The 12,427-nt window shown below is 44.5% G+C and overlaps 1 protein-coding gene across 9 annotated transcripts in view; it reads right to left on the reverse strand.

The window, feature by feature from the left end:
- The window catches only part of RBM44 (RNA binding motif protein 44), a 1,911,902-nt gene that overhangs the window by 522,720 nt on the left and 1,376,755 nt on the right, over positions 1 to 12,427 (reverse strand). For all 9 annotated transcript variants that reach the window (XM_078681327.1, XM_078681325.1, XM_078681323.1 and 6 more), the window contains one exon: positions 2,123 to 2,207. In XM_078681327.1, the coding sequence (XP_078537453.1) occupies positions 2,123 to 2,207 (85 nt within the window). The remainder of the gene's footprint in view (positions 1 to 2,122; positions 2,208 to 12,427) is intronic.

Genomic DNA, 12,427 nt, shown 5'->3' on the forward strand with positions numbered 1-12,427 from the left:
AAGCCTCCAGTGCAGCAATCGCATAGCAATACCGACCCCTCTGTGGGTCGCCAATGGCCTCTGTCTATGGCCCAATCTCTGAAGGTTGGGATATGGGGCAACGATCACTGGTGGTTGGAATAGGAGGCAACAGGAATATATTTTCCCGTGGCTGTGTGAAGGTGGGGAGTGATCGGAAACAAGAATTGGAGCAGGGCATACTGGGGAGCCACAGCCGCACCCAACCTAGTTGAGCCGCTTCCACGGCGCACCCGGGCACTACACTCTACAGCCTCTGATAGCAGAGGCCGCGCTCCAGACTTGATCTCACCCCACCCAGCTCAACCACGACCTGCTCGCTCTTTTCTACAAGCGGCCCGGCGTCAGCTCACCTCCCATTTCACTTCCAGTTTCACCAGTGCCTCAGGAGTCCTGGTGCTAGACCGTGGCTCAGATCTGTGCTTGGAGTACTCGCAGGGTCCAGCACAGCCTGCGCTCTGTTCTACTTCTTAGTCAACTCCTGGCACGTTCCACCACTGCTTTCCCTGCCTTCAGCCTATGTGCCTCGGTTCCTCTGAAGATCTAGTACTAGGTCAAGTTGGCAGTCAGTTCAGCAGCCTATGCTCCTTAGTCTTTTCTCTACCCCCGATGCGTCCCTCCCCTGCCACTTCAGGGCCATGGGAAACTCCCTCCGGGGAGGGGAGAGGGACAGGCGGTCCGGCTCCGTGGCTCTACGTCTCAACAGGTACGCTGACCGAGAAGCCGAAGGGTCTGGGCAGAATAGTAGCAGAAAGGCTCATTTCAGTTTCAGTGAAATGACATCAGCGCGACGTGCGCGCTGATCGTCATTTCACTAAAACAGGGTGGGGGGCTGGGGGCGGATCTCAAGAGCTGGGGAAGCTCTTCCACAACTCCTGAGTCTATAGGGGTGAAATAGAAATCCCTCTGGTGACTGCACCAGAGGGATTTCCGGGCCATGTGTCATGACGGCCGGGAGCCATTGTGCGCACACGAGCACCGTTGCACATGACCGCTCCCGGCCATCGTGCGCATGGAAGGGGATAAAAACTTCTTTATATCATCCCCAAATCGATGGTCAAGTGGAGTGCGTGAATCGCTTTTTGGTTTAATGTATTGTATCTGCAGTTGCTAATAAGTGCATTGGGAGTAATGCTGTCCATAGTATGCTCTGGTTCTATCACAACAGACCCTATTCTTCAACACACGTGTCTCCTTTCAAATTATTGAAGGGCAGAAACCTAGCAACTAAAGTGTGTCCTGGGTGGATTGGGAAATGGCTTAAACAGGGAGTTCAATTGAAGGATTGTGACATTGTGTTAAGGGCTAAAGTAGCAGAAGCTAAAGCAAGAGGTTTCAAAAAATGTAATTGTGACCGCAAGCAAGAGTTTGTTGTGGGTGATGTTTGCATCAAGAAGGGTGGGCATGTTAAAAAAGAGATGAAAAGTTTGGTGAACCTGTGGTGATTAAGTGTGTGGCAATTCCATCAGAGTTAACTAGTAATTGTTGGTGGAATGCGGAAAGACGGGTGAAATGAAAGGGTGTGGATGAGTGAGTCAGGATCAGATCACAATTCTGATGCGGTTACCAGGAGTATTCTGAGCACCAACAGGAATGTGAACAACCGCTTTGGGACAGGCTCTCCAACTAAACCCAGTGTGGGGGTTCCAATGGGTGCTCGCAGGAGTAACTGTCAGATGGTTACATATTAATTTCAGATAATTTGGAATTTTCTGTGAAATTTCCTTTAAGTGTTATTTGCTTGTGTATTTGTGCACTTTTTATTTTTGAGGCATATGCATAGAGGTGTTTTCTTTTCTTGCTATATCCTGTTAGGTCTTACATATATTTTTAAGGGAAAAGGTAATTTTGTATTCTGAGCAGGCTGATGACATGCTCTGCATCTGGAATGTAATGATGTCAGTTCAGAATGTAGAGTGTTGGGAGTTGGAGGAAGAGAGCGAAGGAGAAGAAAGACCTGTGGCAGTAGTTATGGCAGCTCTTTACCTGTAACTTTTGAGGAATAAAACTACTTAACATACCCTACTTCAGTACTTATTACTGCAAAATACTTATCAATTATGTAAGTATGACTACTTAACATGAAAAAGCAGATGACACTTACAGTTAGTGAAACATTTTGAGATACATTGGAGATTCTAACGTCGTCCCTTTTTTGGACTCTGAGCTTCGATTGTAATCGATTAACACTGGAATTAAAACAGAATAAAACCAAAAAGCAGCTATTAAAATTAACTTTGGAAAATCATTCCAACCTAGAAAACTTAATTTTGATTTCTTTTTGCAATATCTGCAGCCTCACACTTGAAAAACAGAAATTTACAATTCTATTCCTCTTATAGCTTTTACAACCCTCCATAAAACAATATTTCATATTCAGCACAATTAAGCAGCATACCAATCTGAAATGCATGTTCCCAAGTCAAATATTGAGTGTTGATACAAATGATTGTGAAATGTCATCATATTGTACAATTCAGCTAACAGATTCCCAGTTTGCAAATCCTTATCTAAGATGTAGAAGGTGTTATATCCTATTCTAAATGTGACCGCTATAGTCAAGACTCCATTTTTACGACATGAAAAATTGCTATAAAAAAAAACAATTGACATTTGTTTTAGTATTAGGATGCCAATCAAAAGTTACATTCTATATCCAGGAAAATTAGTTCACAAATTTAATTTCTTTTACAGAAGTATGGTATTTGTGACCCTTTTGTTACACAAGCACTCGTTGCTTGTGACACCATAATTAATGGTTTGATAACTACATTTGTTAAAGTGTTAGTACATGAGCGGAAAAACAAATATTGTTTCACTAGAACCCCATAAAGTTAAGAAGAATCTTCAAACTTATACTAAAGATAAATACTTCATAGATACACTGTGCCAGTTTCTTAACATAAATATTAAAGGCTATATGGTGGCAACCTTGGGCATTGTCTTGGGGAACACCACACAATGATGGCAGACCTCTGCCACAATGACAAAGCCTAATTACAGCCAGATTCAATTTCGCTTTCTAATATGCCAAACATATTTTGTTACTGCTGCTTTGTTTACCAGTTGCCTGGAACCCTTCTGAACCTTACAGTAGTTACAAGTGTTCTCCACCCCAAAGCCTTGACAAATGTTAAGCCCGTCAGGCAGTTCAAGTGGGTACCCTCCTGCTAGGCCTTCACTTGTCTTCTCTCTCAGTGGTCTTCCCCAAGGTCTTGATAAACGTTGAGACCAGTCAGGCAGTTTAAGTAGGTACCCTACTGCTGGGCACCGACTTGCCTTCTCCTTCAGTGGAGCCGGAGTGGCAAACTTTCAAATTGCACTGAGGACCACATGGGGCGTATTGCTGCCTAGTCCCTCGAATACCCATGCTGGTATTGACAGATTTCACCAGACACTACCCTTGCTTTGTAGGAGATTTGGAGTGCTTAGCTTCAGAAAGAAGCCCCTCTCAGATTCTAATCTAGATGGTCACGGTATTTGTTCTTCATTGGAAAGCGCTGTTATTCTTTTATAAAAAAGCATTCTTCTCTAGTGCTACACTTACCGCACTCCTCTCACAGCAAGGTAGCTTCTGCTCTCAATGCATATGCAACTCCTCCAGGAGGATTTGTACACAAATCCCTTGCACAGATCTTTCAGCCAACTAGGCTGATGACTATACAGGGCAGGCTCTCCTCTAGGTAAGCAGACTGGCATTCATCTTCTCTCCAGTAAGCTGTTACTCCTTCTCTAGCTCTAACTTCAGGGGTCTTGTACAGGTTCTCTCTACCTGGCGATAAAGCCAGCGATCTTAGACCCTAGGTCTGGAGCTCATATTTTTCTTAACCACACTATTGGGTGGGTTCTGCAACTGGTCAACAAAAATCGTGGCACACCTAACAGTTTCAAACCCATTATTTATATAAGTGTTGCAGACATAGAAGGGGATTCCAGAGATATCTTCAGAGCTCGTTTAAGTTTATTTGCCCCAAACTGCTAAAGTTGAAATCTTTAGACACTGACATTTGGCAGGAAGAGATGAGAGAGCTGGGTATGCTCTCACACAGGCATGCAAGACAAAGGCTCAAAAGAAAGTGAAGACTTCCGACTAATCTGCTATACAAAACTGTCTGCATGTACACCACTAGGGGAAGAATAATGCAAGAGGTGGTACTAACTAGCCATATTCCACAAAGGCCCTTGGTCCCCTTGTTCCTTTCACAAAAACCTAGCCCGCTTCAACTTATCTAAAAAACATATTGCTACAATTTAATCACTTTCTGGCAGGATCTCTCCTTCCTCTACACTGAGTTGCATCCACATGCAGTTTACTATATGGAGTTCCTTTCTCTTTGAAGTAAGTTACAACACAGTATGTTTTACAATCTCTCTCTCCATACATATTTTCATTGACAAAAACAAGGGTTATAGGACAGGTTACGTATCTTTGATAATACCTTATCTGGTAGCGAATCTGTAGGAAGCTGGCTCGTTATGCGATATCAATAACTTGATATACCATGAAGCGAGTCCAGCGGTTCCCTTAAAAGTGTGTGGAAAAGTAAATTTTGCCATGTTCTGTGTCCCTACGTGTTCCCCATCTTATGCTATATGTGCATGATTAATATGCAAATGTATTCTCCATGATCGATTAAAGACGCAATTACAGTTGTGTCCAACTCTAGTATGCCAGTTTCCAGTCCTCGTGAAAGCTACGAGTATTAGGCCTATGTAAAGCTACATTGCCACGTTTCTCAGTGTGCACGTTATTTCATTGAAAGTCCCCGTTTCTAGGCCTCAAAAGGGCCCGGACTCAGATTCAGCTCCTGTCTCCTGAACCCTCTCCAAGGAGCGATACAGCCCCCACCTGTATCCCTGACCCTTCACTTACTTCCTGCCTCACAGTGCCCGGCTCGGCCTGGCTCTGCCTCCCAGTCTGCCAAGAGTATGTTATAATTCCAGTTATCAGTCCAGCTCTCCTTCTCTGCATTCCTAAGCTACTGAATCGCATCAATAGTTTCAGTCATCGTCTAGCCTTTACGTCTCCATGTAAGAGAAATACTGTATTTATGGTCATTTAATATTCCTCAACACACACTACATGTAGAATAATGCATGCACCAGTCTTAGTGTCTGTTAGCCTTTGCCCTGATAACTTTTGGATTCTATCAACATGTTCTCTAAACATCAGATACTAGATAGTGTTTAGGTACATGTCGCTCTGACTCTCCAGACTTTCGTCTCTCCTTCTAGCTCAGAAGTCATAGCCCCCAGCTTCTCCCTAGTAACACGTCATTGCCAGCTTGCGCGCACCACTAGGTTAGAGGTCCCGGCTCCTTCGGTAGCCCCCTCCATGTTTCCGCCCCATTTGTGACATATTCCGTTACGTTTACATCACATGTCTATGTATACGCCCTGTTCACGCCTCGTTACACCTACTTTCTGCCTTATCTCTCGCGACTGCTACAGGCCCTGCCCACTGCTACGCCTATTGTATTGAACCTCATGTATTTTGTTTAACTATATATGCTTGTGCACTGTTATTAAAAGTTGCTAGCCATTCCTTTGTCCCTGTCCCGTGCAGCGCTGCCATCCTATTCCCGTGCAGGTTGTCCTGTTCCTGTCCTTTATGCTGTATTAAACCTGCCAACTCCTACTACCTCGAATCTTGACTCTTATTTATTGAGCTATCTGTTATTATATATCCAGTCAAAAATAGAGGTATTATTTATTTATTTACCACATAATGGCGCCCGAACAGGGACTTGCCCTTTCCCCACGCGCCGGTGAAGCCACGCAAGCCCCCTGATCCTCTGCAGCCGTGACGGAACCATACCGGCCACGTGCAGATATTTCTGCTTCAAGTATCCCTCAGGCCCACGGAGGAGACGGAGGTTGCGGTCCAGCATCCAGACGAGGCGGTGGAGGAACGCGGCGAGTCCCGACCAGAGCCCAAGCCGAGAGTCCAAGGTCCGAGGTATCCGGAGGCCCACCTGTAAATGAAGTCCGAAGTTCGTCCGTCCGTCGTCGTAGCAGTCCAGTCCAGTCCGAGGCCTTCCGTTCTTGCTGCCCGGTGAGTACCGTTGCTGGGGTAGTATCTAGACAGGGTCAATTGCATTGTCTCTGGTCCGTGGGTTTGGGTACACAGATCCAACACGAAGTGTCCACTTAGGTGGATGCGGGTCCTGACGTGTCTCTTTATGAGACCGGTAAGTTTCGTACTGTTTTAGCAGTGCATCTCGTTTCTGTTCTAGTCCGTTCTGTTCTCGAGAAATTCATGTATTCTGTTTCCAGTATTCCAGGTAGTATTTTGTCCGAACTGTTATTTTAAATGTCATTCATGTATTTCAATGTCGTGGTATGAAAGTGGTGTACCTTCAGTAATTATCGTGTTCATTGTGTATTGTAATTGTGTCTAGACTCCAGCCCAGTCATGCCATTGTTTTCAAAGTTACGTCAGTTAAGAACTAGAAAAGGTCTGTTAGAAGAAGCAGTTCCTGTCCCGCCTAGAGACAGTCCAGGTCATTTTATGTATCAAAAGCATGGCATAAGTGCCATATTATATCTAGATTTGTGGGTGGAGTACACCAAACAGTTAGAAGAAAAGTATAGATCATGCATCATGCGAGTAGAAGAAGCATTATGGAAAAAGAAAGCCAGACAGTCACAGAAAGATGCCATCGAGTTATGGCGCAAAGAATCTCATAAAAGAACCGAAAAAGAAATCAGAAAGTCAGAATTAAGTAGAGAATCCTTAGAAAGAGCCCAAGAAAGGGAATTAATCGAAATAGGTGAACGAGTTAAAACCGAACAGTCAGACAGACAGAGGAATGCCCTCATTAAGGGTATGTATCCTCTTCTTGCCGAGGGCTTGCCAAAAGCAACCCCGGAAGCATCCAGTAATTTTCCGCCACCCTTAGTTCCGACCAAGCTACGTCACAAACGGACGGCAGCTGATATTTTTCTCTCGTCCTATTTGGACGACACAGTCCCAGAATATGCAAATCCTGTTCCGCCAGCTCCTGTAAATAATGTAAATCCTGCTCCTCCAGTCACCGGGGCACCTGTTACAGCACCTGTTACGGTACCCCCGGTCCAGCCTACATTACAAGTACCCGCTACACTGGTCACTCTGCCAGCACGAAGAGTATCAGTCGACGATTCCAGTTTAGGGGTCGCGGGAGGAGGTCCTCCGGGAACCCCGCCGCCACACAAACGTGTAACGTCAGTCGAGTTACATGAACGTGCGTTACAGCGCACGCCCAAACATCAGTCTGTTGCAGATATCAGACGAGCTCTTACCGAATGCCGTTATGATCCGGTCCCAGGTGATGATAGTATGGTCATATATTCATTACGTGTAAGACGGGTGACCGAGTATTTGGACACCCTACCGAATATGAAAGAAGATCTAGACAGAATGTATCGTTTCATTCGTACAGGACAAGATCCAGAAAGTATTGGTGAAGTCATGTCTCACAGAAAATCTGAGATCCAGTTCATGCTGTTAAAGTTTCTGATCAATTGTTTAATTAGGGAACAAGATTCCCCGACTAAAGATCCGACCGAAATGAAAATTCTGACAAAGTGGAGTGATAATATAGCCGAGGGTAAGCACAAGACACTCAATAGTATAGAGAGTATGTACAAGAAAATACGTAAAGAAATAATAAGGTTACACGAACAACGCAAAGAAGCTCTAGGAAGCGAGAAAGAAAATGACTCTCCTACTGAAGAGGTAGACGACGAGAACACCGCCAGAATAGCGTATGTAGGTAAATCTAGATTTCAAGACCGACATTTACGCCTAGAACACAAGAAAACTGTTCATCTTCCAGCACCAGAACAAGGTTCTCTAGAACAAGTATTTCAAGCTACCGATCACATTCTGAAATCACGAATCGGTTATAGTGAGTTAAGTACCATGCATGAACAAGAACTAGCCCGATCAGCAGTTCGATGGATTACTGATTCTACCACTTTTCCAGACGAAATGGTGGCACAAATGTTTCTGAAACTGCCCCCAGCCGAGCAGCGACTGGTGGGTATGTATATGATCCAACACCTCATTACTCTGTATGAGGGTCAACATTCTGATCCAGGTCCGTTACATGATGTCCTGAACGAGTTATTCCAGTATAGATGGAAAGGTTTAGGCACCGATTTAATTAGTGTCATTCTAGAACAGCGCCACAAATATAGAACGTTCCTAAATCCGCATTTTGTTCATGTCTCACCTCCAGAAAGTAAACCGTTTTATATAGATAGACAGCATCCGTTACGAGAAGTACACCCAGTTAGGACAGCGGGTGGTGAAATGCAACGAGTATTTGTTTACACCCCAGTTACCAAGATGGAACTCTAAGAGATGAAGAAATTAATTCCCTGTCACGACAAAGATCCAGCAGGGTTCCACCGAGAATTAAAAGACATGCTCCGTATGGGAGAATACACGTATCCAGATATTATTAAAATGTTAAAAGTCCTGTTGCCTGCGGGCATATACGAAAAACTCAAGGAAAAAGATTGGGAGGTGGGAGAGAAAAAGATCGATTGGACAGCTCTAGAAGCTGAAGATAAGATACGTGTACCAGGTACCGGTCTTGGAGACAAATGTAAAGAATTACCAGAATTATTGATACAAGTTTTGCCTAGGTTATTAGCCACGAAAAAGGAAGACTGGGATGCAATCTCAGCATGTAAACAGAAACCAGACGAAGATACTAGTGATTTTTATTCTAGATTTGAGAAATGTTTTATAATAAACAGTGGTTTGAAGACGAGTAGCGAGTCATACCCTCATCTTTTTGTTACTAAATTAGTCGAGAATTCAAGTCCACAAGTTAAAAATCGAGTTTTGAAAGTCGAAAGTACTTGGCAAGCTAGTACCCCGTCCCAGATGCTCCAAATGCTCCAGTATCACCAGAATAGAATCAGAGAAGAGCAAGAACACGAGAGAAGACGTATGAAAGACACGAAAATGAAAGTACTAGTTGCACAATCTGTTCCTCAAGACAGTCAGAAGAGGGGTCCGAATCAAGCCAGTCATCCTGCAGCTCCCGTTAAAGGGACATGCAATTATTGTAAACAGCCAGGTCATTTCATAAACGAGTGTGCAGTTCTGAAACACAATATAGCCACTGGTAAAACTAAAGAAAGACCACGTCCGCCTAGACAAGAACAAGTTTCACAGACTTCTCAGTCACCACAGAATGCACAACAGACAGTTCCAGCACCGCAGCCTATAGCTGCAACACAGCATGTTACACAGCAGATGTACCAGTATGCACAATCCGAGTATCCAGAGTATCAAGCGTATTCATGAAACAGCCTAGAGAGGGAGGTAGGCTTGCCTCTCATCGAGATTCCTGTAGATCAAGAAGGTCCCTATGTTCACAGTCAAGTATTAGGGAAAGACAGAAAGTTTCTGATTGATACAGGGGCAAGTAGGACTACCATTAGTCACGACGAGGTTCCAGGGGCTCCGCTCTCAGGCTCTAGAAATGTTTCCCTTGGATTTTCAGGAAAGCCTATTGTAAACGAGATATCAAAGCCAGTTACTTTAGAAGTTGGTCCATTGTCCCGAACTACTGATCTATTGCTTACGAAGTCATGTCCAGAAAATTTGTTAGGCATTAAGACACTGAAAGAATTAGGTGCAGTTATTTGCTGTTCCCCAGAGGGGATACGTTTGTTTTTACGTGACTTCAAGGGTCACTATGTACTACGAGATTTTGATCCGAGATTGTCTAATGTCCCGCAACATCTATGGGCGCAAGGTCCAACTGATGTTGGTTTCATGAGAATCACACCCCATCGTGTGACTCTCAAGCAAGGTGTAGTGTTACCACGAATCAGACAGTACAGATTGCCACCTGAGGCTGTAGCAGCCTTATCCAAAATTATTGACGAGCTTATGGCTCAAGGAGTAGTTGTAGAAACTGACTCCAATGTATGTAATTCTCCTATCATTCCAGTCATGAAACGTACCGATCCAAATGCACCCCCAGTATATCGATTAGTGATTGACCTTCGAGAACTCAATAAATGTATCATTCCCCAGTACCCAGTTGTTCCAGATATCTCATCTCTATTGACAGCTATTGATCCTGAGGCAATATTCTTTACCGTAATCGACCTCAAGAATGCATTTTTCAGTGTCCCCATTCATCCAGACAGCCAGTACCTTTTCGGATTCTGTTTAAATGGAAGGAGCTATAAATTCACACGAGCTCCTCAAGGTTTCACAGAAAGTCCTAGTATTTACAGTCAAGCACTTAAGAGACAACTAGACAATATTCACATGCCAACTGACACTGCCCTGCTCCAATATGTCGATGATCTACTGATCACTGCCCGTTCTGAACGTGCTTGCGAGCGAGCGTCACTCACAGTTCTGTATTTCCTAGCCGAGATGGGGCACAAGGTGTCCCCTTCAAAGCTTCAATTCTGTGTCCAGCAAGTGATCTACTTAGGCCACTTACTGTCCAAGTGGGGTAGGCAGTTGACACCCGACCGTATCCAGTTAATAGCGAGTCTCCCTCAGCCCAAGACACAGAAGGAGGTACGTGCTTTTATCGGCCTTACTTCTTATTGCAGACAATGGATTCCTCAGTATGCATTTCTAGCCAAGCCACTGATACAGTTAACGACACAGGAGGCAGCCGTATCGACTGTCCTCCCTTGGACATCTGAACATACACTTAGTTTTAATGAATTAAAGAAAGCCTTATGCCAAGCACCTGTTCTAGCTACACCGAACTACAGTAAGCCTTTTACGCTTTTTGTCACAGAACGCGATGGTACAGCATTATCTGTTCTCACACAAGATCAAGCCGGACAATACAAGCCCTGTGCTTATTTTTCGAGCACATTAGATCCAGTAGCCCAGGCGCTGCCTGCGTGCCTCAAGTCAGTTGCAGCCACAGCACTAGCTATCAGACAAAGTGATTCCATAGTATTAGGACATTCCTTGACAGTACAAGTTCCACACTCCGTGGAAGTTCTTTTAAACCGAACACAGACTCAGCACTTGACAATTGCACGTTTGACAGGTTATGAACTGACACTGTTCCAGCCACACATAGAAATCAGACGCTGCAACGTTCTAAATCCTGCTACACTGTTACCGTCAGTTACTTCAAATCCTGCCATGCATGACTGTGTGGAAGTTGTTAACACTATGACTAAGCCGAGACAAGACTTGACAGATATTCCATTACCAGACCCCGACCTGACACTTTATGTGGATGGTTCATGTATGAGAACGAGTACAGGAGAACTAGTAGCCGCGTATGCAGTGACTACTGACACTGAAGTTATTGAAACACATCGTATTGACACCCTGTCTGCTCAAGCAGCAGAGCTAGTCGCTCTGACACAAGCCTGCATACGTGCCAAGAACCTGAAAGTTAATATTTACACAGATTCACGCTACGCATTCGGAGTTGTACACGACTTCGGAGTGCTCTGGCAGGAGAGAGGTTTCATGACTTCTCATGGAACCAAGATTCAGCATGGGTTCCTTATTCAAGCTCTGTTAGATGCAATACATTTACCGACATCCATCGCTATTATGAAATGCAAAGCACATACGAAAGTTACTGACATTATTTCCCAAGGTAATGATCTAGCAGCTCGAACAGCCAAGCTTACAGCACAGACTCCAGACATACCAGTTAACAAGACACCGACATCCACTCTAGAACAGACTACTTGTATGACAGTTAAGGACCCTACTCAAGATGTCATAGATATCCAGTTACATGCTACTCCCGAGGAAATCAAGAAATGGTCCGAACAAGGAGGGGTCCAGACAGATCAGGGATGGTTGACGAAGGGAAAAGCCACATGGTTTCTCCCCGACTCAATGGTTCAAGTCATTATCAATACCGCACATAGTCCAGCACACTTAGGAGAAAAAGCCATGTTAGACAGTATCCAGAACATTTGGTTTAACAAGCATTTACGAGCTGCAGCCAAGCAGAAAGTCCGTACCTGTATGATATGTTGCCAGTTCAATCCAGGTAAAAGTGTCCCGGTGGAACAAGGTGGATTCCAACCTCCTGACCACCCTTTTGAAGTCCTCCAGATGGATTATATTCAGATGGAGAGATGTCGAGGTTTCAAGTATGTCCTTGTAGTTGTATGCGCTTTGTCCAGGTGGACAGAAGCATATCCAGTCCCAGATTACACAGCCGCGACCACTGCCAAGCAGTTGGTTCGTGAATTCTTCCCCCGTTATGGACTCCCTAGGGTCGTGTATTCTGATAACGGCCAGCCATTCTCATCTGAACTAATGAAGCACGTTTCCCTTTTGTTAGGGTACCAGTGGAAGTTCCATTGTGTACGCCACCCAGAAGCAGCCGGTCTCGTAGAGAGACATAATCAAACCTTGAAAATCCGCATTGCCAAAATCTGTCAAGAA

Source organism: Lissotriton helveticus, chromosome 3_1, assembly GCF_964261635.1.
Source record: "Lissotriton helveticus chromosome 3_1, aLisHel1.1, whole genome shotgun sequence".
Taxonomy (NCBI): domain Eukaryota; kingdom Metazoa; phylum Chordata; class Amphibia; order Caudata; family Salamandridae; genus Lissotriton; species Lissotriton helveticus.